This window comes from Vipera berus (genome assembly GCF_964194415.1).
Source record: "Vipera berus genome assembly, chromosome: 1".
NCBI lineage: Eukaryota > Metazoa > Chordata > Lepidosauria > Squamata > Viperidae > Vipera > Vipera berus.
In genome coordinates, this window is record NC_138202.1 from 9,731,508 (window position 1) to 9,750,163 (window position 18,656).

General features: G+C 45.6%; 1 protein-coding gene across 1 annotated transcript in view; it reads left to right on the plus strand.

The window, feature by feature from the left end:
• The window catches only part of EFNA2 (ephrin A2), a gene marked incomplete at its 3' end in the record, with an annotated part of 66,596 nt that overhangs the window by 23,934 nt on the left and 24,006 nt on the right, over positions 1 to 18,656 (plus strand). Inside the window, exon 2 of the mRNA XM_081321585.1 lies at positions 5,402 to 5,694. Coding sequence (XP_081177711.1) covers positions 5,487 to 5,694 — 208 coding nt within the window. The 5' untranslated portion in view covers positions 5,402 to 5,486. The remainder of the gene's footprint in view (positions 1 to 5,401; positions 5,695 to 18,656) is intronic.

Here is an 18,656-nt window from a genome sequence, read left to right on the forward strand (position 1 = left end):
ACCGTCCTAGAGAAAATATTACTACGTGGCTGCTGAGAGTTGACCTTGACATTATGTTGAAAAAAGAGGTCTACCATTCCTTCCAAAGAAGCCTAATACATGTTTATCAGTGCCTTAGAAAGTGCCTGGTGTGGGCAGAACCACAGAACAGCTGTGTGGTTTCTTCTAGAATTCATATCAAATTAGCTCCAGAATTAAAGAGCGTTGGGCTTGCTGCAGCAGTCCATGCTGAGCAGTTTTCAAGTACGGTACTGAATGTGCCATTAATCAAGTATTGATCAGCAGTCTACCGTATGTCATTTATTTTCCCCACAACAACCCTGTGAGGTGGGTAGGGCGGAGAGAGAGAGAGAGTGGCCAAAGTCATCCAGCGCTCTTTCATGCCTAAGGTAGGACTAGAATTCACTGTCTCCTGGGGATTGGCCCCAAATTGTCTAGCTTTCATTCATGCCTAAGACAGAATTTAAAACTCACCATCTCCCAGTTTGTAGCCTGGTGCAGTAACCACTAGGCCACACCGGTTCCTCTCTTCCTCAAATAAAGTAAAGAAAATTGCCAAGTGAGGTCAAGTCGAGATGGGTTAAGATTTCAGTTGGAATGGAGGGAAGACTATATTAAATTGAGAGTTTAGCCAGGAATTGTACCTTTTAACACACCACACACCACACACACACACACACACACACACATAAACACACACTTTATTTCAGGTTGGGCTTCCAAGAATTGCTAAGTGGGGTGTGCTTTGTTAAATGTCGATATAGCTGGGGATAGGATTGTCAGATGGTTACCCAAAGTAGTTTTGCCCCATTTTCCACCCTCTCGATTGATTGATTGATTATTTATTTTGATGCTGAGGCCTTCTGACTTCCCAATGACATTAATGCATTTTATTGATGACTTGTCTGTATTTTATTCACTACCTGTTTTCAGAAGGCAAGAAAACATGTTGCCATATGTTGGTGATTTTACAACCTAGATGTGGTGGTACAAAATATGGAGGAATCAAGAATTGTTTGTTTGTTGTTTGTTTATGGGGGCGGAAGTCAGGAAGACAAAATCGAGTGGTGACTTTCTTACAGGTAGTTCTCAACATACGACCACAATTACCTGAAATGGTATAGGGTTTCCTGCCTGAGCAGGGGGTTGGACTAGATGACCTCCAAGGTCCCTTCCAACTTCTTCTTCTTCTTCTTCTTCTTCTTCTTCTTCTTCTTCTTCTTCTTCTTCTTATTATTATTATTATTATTATTATTATTATTATTATTATTATTATTATTATTATTATTATTATTGGCAATCCTCGACTTACGACCACAACAGGGAACAAATGACATTTTTCTGGCAGTCATTCTTTCAAATGGGTGCTTTTTCTTTTCTTTTTTGACAGAAAATGGCACACTAAAAAACTGGAAACCAGCAAATTATGTTATTGTACACTGCCCAGAGTCCCTCTCTGAGAGAGAGGAGCAGTTCTTTGGCAAAGAAACAGATAAATAAAATGAGAAACGTCGTAAATTGTGGGGAATTTGACTGTAAGACACTGCAACTGGTCATAAAGGTGAGCCAGTTGCCAAGCATTTGAAATGCAGTCATGTGACCACAGGGGGTGTGGCATGACATTTTATGATGGCCACAATTGCTTTAGGGCAGGGGTCCACAACCTTGGCAACTTTAAGACTTGTGGACTTCAACTCCCAGAATGCCTCAGCCAGCGACTTGAGGACTTCAACTACTAGAATTCCTGGTAGAGGAATTCTGGGAGTTGAAGTCCACAAGTCTTAAAGTTGCCAAGGTTGAGGACCTCTGCTTTAGGGGTTAAGTCCCTCTTCTGGGCCCATCATCATTTCAAGTGGATGTTAAGTGACCAGTTGGAAGACCAGGACTACAGGTAATCTTCAACTTATGACTACAACGGAGCCTAAAATTTCTGTTGCTAAAATTTGTCAAGTGAATTTTGCCCCATTTTACAACCTTCCTTACCAGAGTTGTTAAGTAGAATCACTGCAGTTGTTAACTAAATAAGTGAATCTAGCTTCGCCATTGACTGTGCTTGTCAGAAGGTGGAAAAAGGTCATCACGAGTTCCCAGGACGCTGTGACCGTCACAAATACAGGTAGTCGTCAACTTACAACACCTTGTTTAGTGACCATTGGAAGTTACAGTGGCACTGAAAAAAGTGACTTATGACCGTTTTTCACACTTACGACTGTTGCAGCATCCCCATGGTCATGTGATTTATATTCGGATGGATGACAACTGCCTCATATTTATGACGGTTGCAGTGTCCCGGGGTCATGTGACCCCCTTTTGTGACCTTCTGACAAGCGAAGTCAATGGGAAAGCCAGATTCACTTAACCACCGTGTTACTATTTTAACAGCCGCAGTAGCGATTCACTTAATAAGGAAAAGTTGTAAAATGGGGCAAAACTCACTTAACAAATTTCTCACTTAGCAACACAAATTTTGGGCTCAATTGTGGTCATAAGTTGAGGACTACCTGTACTTGTAGCCTTTTGAAATTCAGGTGCTTGGAATGATTCGCTTAACAATTTTGGAAAAAAGGTCATAAAATGGGATGCAATTCCCTTAACCGCCTTGCTTAACAATGGAAATTTTGGGCTGCATTGTGGTCGTAAGCCGAGGACTACCAGTGCCACCAAAATTCAGGACTTTCATCTCCTTGCAAAAACATTTGCTTCCATTGTGAGAATTTCATCGTTGAAAGTAATTTCTAAAGCAAATGTCATCCAAATGACTTAAAAAAATTTTTTTTTAAAGGATGATTTTCTTACATGGCACCAGAAAAATTTGGAAGCTGGAGATAATTGCTGGGGACAATGCCAGAAGCACATTTGAGGGGGACGAAAGTCCAGCCTTTCCTAACAGCACTTAGGAATGGTGTCTTAAGCAAAGCGGCGCACGCTGTCCACAGCCCCAAACCAGCATGCCTCCCTCGCGGTTTTGCTAATCCTCTAATCTCTTGGATAATCTGCCCAAAAAATATACCTAAAATCCCCCAAACCCCTATAAAATTGGAGTGTGCCTCTGAATATAATACGGAGAGTGAGGGGGGTGCGCTAATCAGGCATCATGGCTGGAGAAAGATCCCCCCTCCCGTTCCATTAATCACCTACCGTTGCCGTTTTATTAATTTTAAGAGGTGCTTGGTTTAATCTTGTAAAGTTAATGGGAAGGAGGAAGATTAGGGAAACCACGTGGGCTCCAGAGAAGCTCGGATAGGCCTCTTGGGGTTTTTCCCCAACGAGTCAGACAATCCTAGCTTAGCAGAATCCATTGTGGTAGAATTGCAACGAGAAAGATTTTCTCCTTGGTGTTCCTAATCGGACACTGTTTGAGTTGGTTAGAAGGGCCAATAACGCCTGGAAGTTTCTAGTCCTCAAGGTCCATCTCAAATACACCCAGGGCGTTTGATTTCAAATGTTCTGGTCTTCTTTTAAAGAGGAAACAATTCGTCAATCTTCTTCATTTAACCTTCTTAATTTTAATCGTTTTGCACTATCTTTTGTTTTTAACCTTTTTGTCATTTTTGTAAGCCGCCCAGAGTCGCTGCAACAGTGAGGTGGGCTGCATACCAATGTAATAAGTAAATAAATCAAGAACTTTGCATGGTTTTTACTTTCTGGATGTAACACAGACACTTTGGTGCCTATCTGGTGTGCAAAAATCCTCAGCTTTGGGGCAAGATACTGTGCAGTTCTGACAGTTGCAAGATGGGTCAATAATACAGGTGGTCCTTGACTTACGACCAACAATTGGAACTGGAATTTCCATTGCAAAATGTGTCACGTCTGAGTCTGCAAGATTTTTTGCCAGGGTTGTTAAGCAAATCAGCACAGTTGTTAAATGAATCACACAGTCGTTAAGTAAATCCAGTTTTTCCCATCGACTTTGCTTGTCAGAAGTCCACTGAAAAGGTTCGTAAATGGTGAACATCTGGCCTCGGAATAGTGTAACCATCATAAATACATGTCGGTTATCAAGAGCCCAGATTTTGATTACTGTACATGATTATGATGCTGCTGCTACGGTTTTAAGTACGAGGACTAAGTTATAAGTCACTTTGATACTTGGACTAGTTGTAAATGAGTTATTTATAAAGTAATAAAGGCAGGATAAAAATCAAATACTGTATATAAATCAATACATTGTGACTAGTTTTTTTCATGTATCTGCTGGAAGGAATGGATGAATATTGGATATTTAGGTTTGGCTTATATAATTAGGTATTATTAGTTTAGGCTTCTATTGTGAAACCTTGATGCAACCCCCCCCCCTGAATCACTGCCATAAAATGGGCAGCTAAATAAATTATTAAATAAATGAATTGCGGCTAGTTGTTCATGTATCTTCTGGGAAGAATGGATGAATATTGGATATTTAGGTATATAATTGGGTATTATTATTTTAGGTTTTTATTGTGAATCCTAGGTGCACCCCCCACCCCGAATCACTGCCATAAAATGGGCAGCTAAATAAATTATTAAATATGTAGGTAACTACATTGCATTGAGTGAGGACTTCTCGATGCAAGATTTTATTTCAAATGTCACCCTTTGGCTTGACTCTGGTTTTTGACAACCGAGAAAGTGTTTATAACAACAACAACAGTAATAATAATAATAATAATAATAATAATAATAATAATAATAATAATAATAATAATAATAATAATAATAATAATAATAATAAAGTTGGAAGGGACCTTGGAGGTCTTCTAGTCCAACCCCCTGCTCAGGCAGGAAATCCTATACTATTTTAGACAAATGGCTGTCCAGCTCTTCTTAAAAACTTCCAGTGTTGGAGCATTCACAGCTTCTGGAGGCAGGTTGTTCCACTGGTTAATTGTTCTCACTGACAGGAAGTTTCTCCTTAGTTCTAGGTTGCTTCTCTCCTTGTTTAGTTTCCATCCGTTGCTTCTTGTCCTGCCTTCAGGCGCTTTGGAGAATAGCTTGACTCCCTCTTCTTTGGGGCAGCCCCTGAGATATCATGTCCCCCCTCGTCCTTCTCTTCATTAAATTAGACATACCCAATTCCAGCAACCGTTATTCATATGTTTTAGCCTCCCGTCCCCTGATCATACTTGTTGCTCTTCTCTGGACTCTTTCTAGAGTCTCAACATCTTTTTTTACATTGTGGTGACCAAAACTGGATGCAGTATTTCAGGTGTGGCCTTCCCAAGGCGTTGTAAAGTGGTATTAATACTTCACGTGATCTTGATTCTATCCCTCTGTGAATGCAGCCTAGCACTGTGTTGGCTTTTTGGGCAGCTGCAGCACACTGCTGGCTCATATTGAAGTGATTGTCCACTAGGACTCTGAGACCCCTCTCACAGTTGCTACTAATGGTCTCTTCTCCTCCTGGCTGTTCCTGTTGCAGATTCCACCAAGGGGACTACACCGTGGAAGTCAGCATCAACGATTACCTGGACATATACTGCCCGCACTATGAGATCCCATTTCCCATGGACCAGATGGAGAGATACATTTTGTACATGGTCAACTACGAGGGCCACAGCTCCTGCGACCATCGGCAGAACGGCTTCAAACGCTGGGAATGTAACCGTCCGGATTCCCCCAACGGGCCCCTCAAATTCTCCGAGAAGTTCCAGCTTTTTACCCCGTTCTCCTTAGGATTCGAATTCAGACCAGGGCACGAGTATTACTACATTTGTAAGTACTGAAAGCTGCTCTATGCTTCCCATAGGAGCCCAGCAGGCTGGAGTTCCATGGGGTTAAGGTGAGGGTTGGAAGGGAAGGTGTGTGTGTGTCCCATAGGTGAAATGTGTTTTTCAGCCTATCAGACCATCCCTTGATAGCAAGCTGGATGCAGGTAGTCCTCAACTTACGACCACTCATTTAGCAATCATTCAAATTTACAGCGGCACTGGAAAAAATATGACTTAGAGTAGATCCTCATATTTACGACCGTCGCAGCCTCCCCACAGTTACGTGATCGGAATTTGGGTGCTTGGTAACCAGCATGTATTTACGATGGTTGCAGCATCCCAAAGTCACGGGATCCCCACTTGTGTCCTTCCGAGCTGGCTTCCAACAAGCAAAGTCAATGGGGGAAGCCAGATTCGCTTAATGACCTTGGGATTCACTTAACAGCTGCCACGATTCGCTTAACAACTGTGGCAAGAAAAAGATTGTAAAATCGTGCACGACTCTCTGAACAACTGCCTTGCTCAGCAGCGGAAATTCTGGTCCCAGTTAGCATCGTAAGTTGAGGACTATCTGTAAATACTGGCTGAAGTTAGCTTTCTCAGAAGTCCAGTTCGGTTCAAAGCTGGGCTGTTGGAATGAAATGTTATAAAAAGGGGGGTTGCGACACGGAAGGAAAACCTAGAAATGTAAGCAGCTTGCTTATATTATCAGATTCATGGTGCATGAAGCTAAGAAATGAGCAATCTGAAACAAATCAGCCCCAGTCAGCCCCTCTGTACCCCAAGATTGTGTTGCTGGAATTCGGCAGTAAAATGGCTCATGAACATGGAACATCAGAATAAAAGAGTTGGAAGGGATCTTGGAGGTCATCTAGTCCAACCCCCTGCTCAGGCAGGAAACCCTATACCATTTCAGACAAACGGCTGTCCAGTCTCTTCTTAAAAACTTCCAGCGTTGGAGCATTCACAGCTTCTGGAGGCAAGCCGTTCGACATGAAAGCAGTATTCCAGTATTTGAGGGGCTGCCACAAAGACGAGGGGGTCGCGTTATTCTCCAAAGCACCAGAGGGCAGGACACGAAACAGTGGTTGGAAACTGAACAAAGAGAGAAGTAACCTAGAATTAAGGAGAAACTTCCTGACAGTGAGGACAATTAACCAGTGGAACAGCTTGCCACCAGAAATCGTGGGCGCTCCATCACTGGAGATTTTTAAGAAGAGACTGCACAGTCACTTGTCTGAGATGGTGTAGGTTCTCCTGCTTAAGCGGGGGGCTGGACTAGAAGACCTCCAAGGTCCCTTCTAGCTCTGTTTTATTCTATTGGTTGATTGTGGTGACACAGTGGTTAGAATACAGTATTGCAGGCTAACTCACTGCTCACTCCAGGAGTTTGATTCTGACCGGCTCAAGGTTGACTCAGCCTTCCATCCTTCCGAGGTCGGTAAAATGAGGACCCAGATTGTTGGGGGCAACAGGCTGACTCTGTAAACCGCTTAGAGAGGGCTGTGAAGTGCTATGAAGCGGTATATAAGTCTAAGTGCTATTGCTATTTTCACCATGAGGAAATTTCTCCTTAGTTCTAGGTTGCTTCTCTCCTTGATTAGTTTCCATCCGTTGTCTTTCATTCTGGTGCTTTGAAAAATAGGTTGACACCTGCCCCTTTCTTTGTGGCAGCCCCTTAGATATTGGAACAGTGCTATCATGTCACCTTTAGTCCTTCTTTTCATTAAACTACTAGACCAGGGGTCGGCAACCTGAAAAAGGAAAAGAGCCACTGGGAACCGGTTCCATCACATATATAAAAAAGTGGGAGCCGCGTGCGTGCATCCATGCATGCGCATGCGCAAAAAACGTTTTGTGCATGCGCAAAACATTTTTTCTTGCGCATGTGCGGACGCGCGCGGTTGCCATTTTTTTTATGTGTGATGGAACCGGTTCCCGGTTGCGCGACGGCGACGGCCCATCTGCAAAGCTGCCGCTTTCGGCAGCCTGCAAACGTGCCGCGGCAGCTTTCTCAAAGAGCGGCGCTGCTGACCGTTCGCGCACCTTTGGAGAGGTGCGCGTGCACCACTGCCCGTTTGAAGAGGTGCGCGCGCACCACTGCCCGTTTGAAGAGGTGCGCTGGGAGCCACAGGAGACGGCTCAAAGAGCCGCATGCGGCTCCGGAGCCGCGGGTTGCCGACCCGTGTACTAGACCAAGGGTAGGCAACCTTGGCTCTTTTATGACTCGTGGACTTCAACTCCCAGAATTCCTGAGCCAGCATGGCTCAGCTTGGAAACCTCTCCCTTTCGCCTCAGCATGGCTGGTTCAGGAATTCTGGGAGTTGAAGTCCGCGAGTCATAAAAGAGCCAAGGTTGCCTACCCTTGTACTAGACAAACCCAATTCCAGCAACCGTTCCTTACACGTTTTAGCCTCCAGTCCCCTGATCATCTTTGTTGCTCTTCTCTGCCCTCTTTCTAGAGTCTCAACATCTCCTTTATATTGTGGTGACCAAAACTGCAACCAAGGCATTACAAAGTGGTACTAATACTTCATGTGATGTTGATTCTATCCCTCTTTTACTGTAGCCTAGAACTGTGTTGGCTTTTGGGGCAATGTTGGCGACAACATTTTTGGCTATGCAACGTTGTCTTTTTCTGGGTGCTGGTGGAGGAGGTTTTAAGGATAGAAATGGGGGTGGTGGTGGTTGTCATCAGTTTCCGGAAAAACTTCTCACTTCCCCGAGACTCAAAATACCCCACTCCCAAGTTGCCTTACCCCCTTTTCAGGGATATCACAACATCCGTACATTGTCTCCCATCACCCTTCAGAGGACTGAGTGGAAGATGCAGTGAAGAGATTGAGTTAACGGAAAGCCCAGGTTTCACCCACCCCAATTTAGCTTGGAAGGATATTAGTGTTTCCCCAGCACTAACTGGAGATAATCATCTATTCTTGACTCGCAAAGAACCTTGTAGGTGAATGTGTGTGATTAGAAAGGAATAGGGGTTTGTTTGCTATCCATGCCCTCAGTGCAGTTTCAACAAATTAAAAGCCACATCTAACAGAGAACACACATTTATCCACACTTAGCCACTCAATCACCGGGACCTTTCCTCGAAGCAGTGTGTTTTTATTTATTTACTAGAGAACCCGTGACTTCTTGGGTCATCCTTAGCAGAGATATTTCCTTACCGGATTCCTCATGTGTTTTCAACAAAGGCAGAGCTTCCGATATAGTTGAAAACTTCTTTAAGTTTAAGTTTAAGTTTAAGTTTTATTTAATTTGTATACCGCCCTTCTCCTTGGTAGGGACTCAGGGCGGTTCACAGGGCATATATAAAAAAGACAATACAAAAATTAAAAAAGATTAAACCCATGCCCAATTAAAACAGTAATACAAATCTAAGACAACAAATTAAAACCCATATCCCCCGTCAGGCCAGACCAGCCATTTCAAATAGGTGGGTCTTCAGGCCACGACGGAAAGTTCGGAGGTCTGATGCCGTCCGGAGCTCTACCGGCAGTTGGTTCCATAATGCCGGAGCGCCCACAGAGAAGGCCCTCCCCCTGGGGGCCACCAGCCGACATTCTCTGACCAGAGGCACCCTGAGGAGGCCCTCTCTGTGGGAACGCACAGGGCGGAGGGAAGTTGACGCCGGCAGCAGGTGATCCCGGAGGTACTCCGGACCCATGCCATGTAGGGCCTTGAAAACCATTACCAAAACCTTGAACCTCACCCGGAAGACAACTGGTAGCCAATGCAGCTCGCGGAGCAAAGGTGTAACATGGGAGTACCGGGAAACTCCCAAGACAACTCTCGCGGCCGCATTCTGTACCAGTTGGAGCCTCCGAGTGGTCTTCAAGGGAAGCCCCTTTAAAAATTCAGGGAAACATTCAGAGACTTCGCTGGCTCGAAAAGAGGGCATGTTAAGCTGGGTAACAGAGTCAAGCATAAACAGGTGATCACAGGAAATGTTTTATGACGTGTTCCGTTTTACGTCCTAAAATGCTTCAGGGTCACTTTGGGGTCATGAAATCTCTGATAAAGTTTGCCAAATTTCAGTTCCGTTGGGAGTCATAGGCCCTGCATTTTGGAGGCATTTTGTCAGTTTTATTTATTTGCTTTTGTTTGTTTTCCCACCTTTAGTTTTATAAATAACTCAAGAAGGTGAACATACTCCTTCCTCCTCCTATTTTCCTCACAAAAACAACCCTGTGAGGTGGGTTGGGCTGAGGGAGGGGGACTGGCTCAAAGTCACCCAGCTGGCTTTCGTGGCAAAGGAGGGATTTGATTCCACAACCTCCCATTTTCTAGCCTGGTGCCTTAACCACTCCACTAAACCAACCTTGGTTGAAAACGTTTTGCCCTATGCTGAACTGTTTCATCCAGTTAAAGGTTCACCGAAAATGAGAATTTTAGTAATATATAGATTTAATTTATCAAATTTGCATAGCTGTCCATTGTCACAAGAAATGACCGGGGGCGGTATTCAGCAATTAAAAAAACAATAATTATAGAAATACAATCATTGTAAATATGTAAATCAATCATTATTAAAAAATCAAAATAAATTAAAAAAAAGTAAGATACACAAACCGCAGACATGGAAAAAGTGAAATAGTAGAGCCATCTTAAAAGGTTATTGATTAGTGGTTCCTTGGGAAACCGACCCCCAAGATTTTAGTGCTTTTTAAAGGAAGGAAGGAAGGAAGGAAGGAAGGAAGGAAGGGAGGGAGGGAGGGAGGGAGGGAGGGAAGGGGGGAGAGAGGGAGAAGGGGAAGGAAAGAAGAAAGGGAGGGAGGGAAGGGGGAGGGAGGGAGAAGCGGAAGGAAGGAAAGGAGGGAGGGGAGGGGGAGGGAGGGAGGGAGGAAAGAGGAAGGAAAGAAAAAGAAAGAGAAGGAAAGAAAGAAAGAAAGAAAGAAAGAAAGAAAGAAAGAAAGAAAGAAAGAAAGAAAGAAAGAAAGAAAGAAAGAAAGAAAGAAAGAAAGAAAAGAATTGTTGCTTCCTGCCACCCATCTTAATCTCTGGAACTCACCGCTGCAGGGTATTCTTAGGTTTAGCAGTTTTCCTGGTCACTTTCGTTTCCTAGTTACATGTTTGCCTTGCTCACCCTGAAAGGATCTCCGTTTGATGCACCCAGGATCCCCCCCCCCCCGCCACTCTCCACAATATTATCATTTTGGCCAGGAAAAACAAGGCTGTTGACTAAATTCACAGCACCCTATTGACCTCCTGGTGCGTCTCTGTAATTCTTTATTGCGGCCATGCCTCATTGAGGGCATGAGTATTTCTCCTTTTGGTACAATTTTAATCTTCTGCCGAGATCTATTTTCATAATTAAAAGAAGAAAAAAAAAACCTGAAAACGCCATGCCCATCTTCGACTTCTGATTACACTGTCAATCCTAACTAAGCAATCACAGCGACTGGTTTAATTAGCAAGAATGACTCTATTTAAACTCCATTGGGGCCTTGGGAATGGGGGATGCTCCGCTACCCAGCTGGGGCCACATTCTGAGAAAATGATAAAAATAAACCAGTGTGCGGCACAGAACGAATGAGAGCAGGGAGAGAGGAGAAGAAAAAGGCGCAAAGAAGCAGGGAAGGTTCTGGGTGAGAAACACTGAAGGCCACCTCGTTCCCCACTCTATTCAACTTGCTAAATGATCTGTGCTTCAGCCTCTCGGTGAGAACTCTGGACTTTTTTATTTAGATTTTCTTTTTAGTCTCATTTTTATTATTTTTTTTTATAAATAACTCAAGCTGGCGAACATGTCTAAGGCTCCTTCTTCCTGTTTTTCCCATAACAGCAACCCTGTGAGGTGGGTTGGGCTGAGTGAGAGAATAACTGGCCCCAAGTCAGCCAGCCGTCTTTCATGCCTAAAGTGGGACTAGAACTCACAGTCTCCCATTGATTGGCCCAAAGTCACCCAGCTGACTTTCATGGCTAAGGTTAGACTAGAATTTGTAGTCTCCTGGTGATTGGCCCAAAGTCAGCCAGCCGTCTTTCATGCCTAAAGTGGGACTAGAACTCACAGTCTCCCATTGATTGGCCCAAAGTCACCCAGCTGACTTTCATGGCTAAGGTTAGACTAGAATTTGTAGTCTCCTGGTGATTGGCCCAAAGTCACCCAGCCGTCTTTCATGCCTAAAGTGGGACTAGAACTCACAGTCTCCCATTGATTGGCCCAAAGTCACCCAGCTGACTTTCATGGCTAAGGTTAGACTAGAATTTGTAGTCTCCTGGTGATTGGCCCAAAGTCAGCCAGCCGTCTTTCATGCCTAAAGTGGGACTAGAACTCACAGTCTCCCATTGATTGGCCCAAAGTCACCCAGCTGACTTTCATGGCTAAGGTTAGACTAGAATTTGTAGTCTCCTGGTGATTGGCCCAAAGTCACCCAGCTGTCTTTCATGCCTAAAGTGGGACTAGAACTCACAGTCTCCCAGTGATTGGTCCAAAGTCACCCAGCTGACTTTCATGGCTAAGGTGGGACTAGAACTCACAGTCTCCTGGTGAGTCACTGTGGTGATACCAGCTCTCCAATCCAGGTATTAACAAATCCTTGATTTAAGAGTCTTCTTTTTCTTCCTGACCAAGGGAAAGTCGGTCAGCTTTTGCTAAGGGTTGTTAGGTCCATCTCATTTCAAGGGAGTGTGTTTGGGGTGGGGTGGGGGGGTGTCAAAATAAAAGTCAAGGATGTTGTAAGGGCACAGTCCCAGCCTTGCCTCTGTTTTAGAGATAATACTGGTCTTTGATTGTGCAACACATCCATCCAGACACATGATAATCTAGCACAGTGATGGCGAATCTTTTAGAGAACGAGTGCCCAAACCGCAACCCAAAACCCACCTATTTATTGCAAAGTGCCAGGGCCACATCAGCATTGTGGTGCCCTCCGAGTGCCGCCTCTGGCATGCAAAACCCGGGGGCGCAAAAACGGGCCACCGTGCTGCAAGGCGCAAAAACAGCTGCGGCCACACCGCGGGGTGCAGATACAAGGCACTGCGCCACGCAAGAACGGGGCAGGGCTAGTGAGTATCACGTAGGCACTAGCCCTGCCCCATTTGCTGCGCGTGCATGCTTGTGGCCCTGTGCGCACATGTACACATGTAAAATGCTTCCCCCTCCCTTTTCTTCCAATCCACCAATCGACAATGGTTGGTGACCTCTGCTCTACCACCTCTACGCGAGCTGGCTAGTCGGCCGCTTCGCCTCCTTTGTGCTGGGCGGGGCTCCTGCTTCGGGTGGTGGTGGCGGCCTGATGGACCTGCTGCTGGCGGCGGCGGCGGCACACGTGCCAACAGAGAGGGCTCTGAGTGCCGCCTTTGGCACGCGTGCCATAGGTTCGCCACCACTGATCTAGCAGATGTTTCTGAGTACACTTGTACAGGGGGTTCTTGTGAAATGTGTCTGGGAAGCATGAGGCCTCCTGCTTGGAGGGGAGGGGGGTTGACTTCATGAAGGATTCCCATGGGAAGAGGTTGGTGGGGAACTTACTTTGAATTATGAGCTGTTGTAAATGTGTCCCAGAAACAGGAGAGAACAGTTTTGTTGTTTTTTTTTGTTTTTTGCAAGGACAATTCACCTAGAGCAGGGCTTTTCAACCTTTTCAACCATTGTACCACTTTTAGGATATGGCAACATCCGAGTACCACCAGTCGCCTAGCAAGGTGTCCAAAACTTGATGACCCAAAAAAAAAGGAAAAAAGTGATGAAGTACAAGTAGTCCTCGACTTACAACAGTTCGCTTAGTGACTGTTCGAAGTTACAATGGCACTGAAAAAAGTGCCCCCCACAAGCCACAGCCGAGCAAGACACCTGCCCGCCCGGCGGTGCTCTTCCTCCTGTCCGAGGTTTTCATTGTTGTGAGCATTTCTGTTGAGGATTGGTAGCAGGGGTGGGGTGGGGGGTGTTTGGTTTTTATCCCCCCCCCCCCATCTGCTGTGTGATTGCAGCAGACACTGTGACCGTCATAAATATGAATCAGTTGCCAAGCATCTGAATGTAAATCACAAGACCCTGGAGATGCTGCAACATTCCAGCTGATTGGTGCTTCTTCTGGGCTCAGCAGAAGCACCAGGATCAGTGCCGAGCTCCAGCTGGAACCTGGCGCTGATCCTGGCGCTTCCGCTGAGCCCTGACAGCCCTGCAGCTCCAGCCATCTCTCGCTCAGGCTTGTGCGGTGCTGCTACCGGTTCAGCTCATTCCCCTCCCCCGCTACCACTTGGTCACGTACCACTGGTTGGAAAGCCCTGGGCTAGGAAACCCACTGGAGGAGCGTCCATTAGGATCCTTCTTAAGGATAGCCTTAAGGAAGCGTCCTTGTCTTGCTCCTTCCCAAGTACAGGTATTCCTCGACATAGTGACTGTGCAAAATGACAACAGCGCTGAAGAAAGTGACTTGTCACCAACTTTCACCTTTACAGCCCGTTGCAGCATGCCCACGGTCACGTGATCAAAAATTCGGAGGCTTGGCAACTGACATGTACTTGTGACGGTTGCACTGCCCTGGGGTCCCAGCCGGCTTCCGAAAAGCAAAATCAGCAGGGAGAAGCCAGATTGGCTTAATAACCACATGACTCGTTCAACAACGGCAGCAATTCACTTAACAACTGTGGCAGGAAAGGTCATAAAATGGGGCAAAAATTCACTGAACAACTGTCTCGCTTAGCAGTGGAGGTTAAGTCGAGGATTGCTTGTGCTACTTCCTAGATGTAGCTGAGTTGTAAATTTAGCCATGGCTAACCATCATTTGGGGAATAAAGCCACAATCGGCTAGTCCTGTACACACATGTGTACAACACCTGAGGCATACTTTACAGCCCCCCCACTCCCCACCCCTCCTGGCTGGGTTCCTACCAGCTGCTAAATCAAAATAAAACTGGGTTTAACTGGGAAATTGTGCTTAACCCTCATCTAGTAGCCCACCTAGGCTTGAGGGACCAGCGAGTACAGGTAGTCCTCAATTTACAACCATTCGTTTAGTGACCATTCAAAAGTATAACCAGTGAAAAAAGTGACACGACCACTCCTCACACTTACGACCTTTACAGCATTCTGATGATTAAAAATTCAGGTGCTGGGCAACTGACATGGACTTATGACTGTGGCAGCATCCCAGGGTCAAGTGGTCACCATTTGCGACCTTCCCAGTTGACTTCTGACAAGCAAAGTCAATGGGGGATGCAGGATTCACTTAACAACCATGACTCATTTAACAACCGTGATGATTCACTTAAGAACCAAGGCAAAAAAAAGGTGGTGAAATCAGACACAACCCACTTAACAAACGCCTTGCTTAGTGATGGAAATTCTGGTCCCAGTTGTGACTGAAACTCGAGGACTACCTGTTTTGTTCAAGGTAAATTCCTCTCCACCTTTTCCACACAGAGAATCAAATCACCCAAATTTCAAGGCTAAAGCTCCAGGGACACCTTCCTTCCTTCCTTCCTTCCTTCCTTCCTTCCTTCCTTCCTTCCTTCCTTCCTTCCTTCCTTCCTTCCTTCTCTCCCTCCCCCTCTCCTTCCTTCCGTCCTTCTCTCCATCTCTCCCCCTCTTCTCCTTCCTTCCTTCTCTCCATCTCTCCCTATCCCTCTTCTTCCTTCCTTCCTTCCTTTCTTCCTTTCTTCCTTCCTTCTCTCCCTCGCCCTCTCCTTCCTTCCTTCCTTCTCTCCATCTCTCCCTATCCCTCTTCTTCCTTCCTTCCTTTCTTCCTTCTCTCCCTCCCTCTCTCCTTCCTTCCTTCCTTCTCTCCATCTCTCCCTATCCCTCTTCTTCCTTCCTTCCTTCCTTCCTTCTCTCCCTCCCCCTCTCCTTCCTTCCGTCCTTCTCTCCATCTCTCCCTCCCCCTCTTCTCCTTCCTTCCTTCTCTCCGTCTCTCCCTATCCTTCCTTCCTTTCTTCCTTCTCTCCCTCCCTCTCCTTCCTTCTTTCCTTCTCTCCATCTTTCCCTCCCCCTCTTCTTCCTTCTTTCCTTCCTTCTCTCCGTCTTTCCCTCTTCTTCCTTCCTTCCTTCCTTCTCTCCATCTCTCCCTCCCCCTCTTCTCCTTCCTTCCTTCTCTCCGTCTCTCCCTATCCCTATCCTTCCTTCCTTCCTTCCTTCTCCATCTCTCCCTCCCCCTCTCCTTCCTTCCTTCCTTCCTTCTCTCCACCTTTCCCTACCCCTCTTCTTCCTTCCTTCCTTCTCTCCGTCTTTCCCTCTTCTTCCTTCCGTCCCTCTCTCCCTCTCCTCTTCTCCTTCCTTCCTTCCTTCCTTCCTTCCTTCCTTCCTTCCTTCCTTTTCTCCCTCCCTCTCTTCTCCTCCCTCCCCCTCCCTCCTTCCCTCCCTCCCCTCCCTCCCCTCCCTCCTCCCTCCCTCTCTTTTAATGTTTTTAGTGAGAGATTACATAGGAGTAAACAGGGAAACGTATCCCGGCTAAGCCTGTTAGAATTCACCTCATGTGGAACATTGCAAATTACGCTTCTTTGAGGGAGTTATATTTAGCAGACATGAAAGAGCCTGCGCTACCTTCTTCCATAGTTTGCAAATTGGAATTCCATTAACCTTCCAGGCATTCAGAGGAAGAGGCTGCTTTACCGTACCGCGCCACACTTACAGGTCAAGGTTAAGCAGTGGCTTTCCGGCCAAGAAGGAGTGTTTCCTCTTTCTGATAGGCTTCTTTGGGAGAGAAGCATTTTAAAAATAAAAAGAGCCTGAATCTCAGCGTGAACCAGAACAGAGGCTGGCAGGAAGAGGGAAAAACAGGTGGGGTTGTGTGTGTGGTTTTTTTTTAGCCCAGGAGGGGAGGGGAGATATATATAAAACAGAACAAAACAGAATAACAGAGTTGGAAAGGGACCTTGGAGACCATCTAGCCCAACCCCCTACTCAAGCAGGGGACCTTATACCATTCTGGAAAATGGCTGTCAAGCCTCCTCTTAAAAACCTTCAGTGATGGAGCCCCCACAAGTTCTGGAGGCAGGTTGTTCCATTGGTTAATCGTTTCTAACTGTCCGAAAAATTATCTTTAATTCTGGGCTGGTCCTCTCCTTGATTAGTTTCCATCCGTTGCTTCTTGTTCTGCCTTCAGTTGCTCTGGAGAACAGGTTGACCCACACTTCTTTGTGGCAGAAATATTTTTTATTTTAATTCCATTTATAAATATTGGAAGACTGCTGTCATGTCACCCCTTGTCTTTTTTTTCACTAGACAAGCTGTAGCCAATTCCAGCAAGCGCTCCTGATGTGTCCTTCTCTGCACTCTTTCTAGGATCTACACATCTTTTTTTGTTTACATCCTAACATCCAAAACTAGATGCAATTGTAGTTGTAAGTCAAGTGTATGTAAAAAAGGAAGTGTTTCCTGTTTTTATCAGCCTCTCTCTAACTGGGTTTACACAACTCATTAAATCCTAACCTGAGTTAACAAAGCATGATTTCCCTGTGTATAGAATACCTGCTGAAGAAATAGATGAACTATAGGATGTCTTAATGTGATGGTCAGGATTCTGACAACATACTGAACCAAAAATGGCACAATGTCATTTTATCCTAGCTTAACGGGAATGTTAGAACCCAACCATCCTGGGTTCAGGTGGATTCATTGAAATATCTCTGGGAAATATGTTAGTATCCCATTCAGTTCTCAATAATATATTGCGTTGACATTCCACTTTTTCTCCAAGAGTTCACCATGGCTTCCATTTAATCCTCACAGCAACCTTGCGAGGTTGACTGAGAAATGGATTCGCTGGCCTGGAATGCCTATAGAGGTTCTCCTGCTTGAGCAGTGGGCTGGACTAGAAGACCTCCAAGGTCCCTTCCAGCTTCTATTCTATTCTATTCTATTCTATTCTATTCTATTCTATTCTATTCTATTCTATTCTATTCTATTCTATTCTATTCTATTCTATTCTATTCTATTCTATTCTATTCTATTCTATTCTATTCTCACTCATCCAGGTCATGTCCCAAAGGTGCTTTTTCAGGAGGCAACTGGACTTTCTTTGTTTTTCTTTGAAGACGTTTCACTTCTCATCCAAGATGCTTCTTCAGCTCTGACTAGATGGTGGGGAATGGAAGAATTTATACTCCTTGCAGACAGCTGGTCATTTGCATTCTTTCAGAGAGTCGTTGAGGCCTCCTGGAGGTTTGTCTGGGTCCTCAGGATCACCTGAGGTGTGGAGCCTTCTTGGAACTGCTGAAAGGACCGTGTTGTAGACTGGAGATGGATGATGTCGTATCCCTCCCCCTGTGTTGAGAGCGGGCTGTTCAGTTTTGACACAGATGGTCTCTTTGACCCCTCTTTTCAAAGCAGCGGTCCTCTCTGTTCAAAATGTGGACTTTGTCTTTTAAATGTAGAAGGACTGCTGAATCTTGTCCTGATGGGTTTGTTCTCCTGTGTTGTGCCATGTGCTTATGAAGTGGTTGTTTTGTTTCCCCAGTGTACAGATCTGCACGTGGCTCACTGCATTGTACTGCATATACCACGTTGCTCAGTTTATTTATTTTTATTTTATTTTATTTTAATTCCATTTATATCCCGCCCTTCTCCGAAGACTCAGGGCGGCTTACAAGCTTAGCAGTAGCCTTCATTCTATGTATATGCCTGCTTATTAGGGCTTTCACACACACCCCCAAGCGGCATTATTACAAAGTCAGCTTAATTGCCCCCAACAATCTGGGTCCTCATTTTACCTACCTCGGAAGGATGGAAGGCTGAGTCAACCTTGAGCCTGGTGGGACTCGAACCTGCACTAATTGCAGGCAGCTGGTGTTACTTAAGGAGGCATTAGCCCACTGCTCCACCAAGGCTCTTTGTGTCTGGGTGACTTAAATCAGGGGTCCCCAACTTACAGACTAGGCAACCAGGTACTGGGCCATGGGCTCATGGCTAGCGGGCCACAGAAATGGATGGCCAGGGTGCGCACATGTGGGCACGCATTCCCCCCACCCGCGCTAGCGCCTGTGGCCTCTTTTACACATGTGCGCAGGCACGAACCA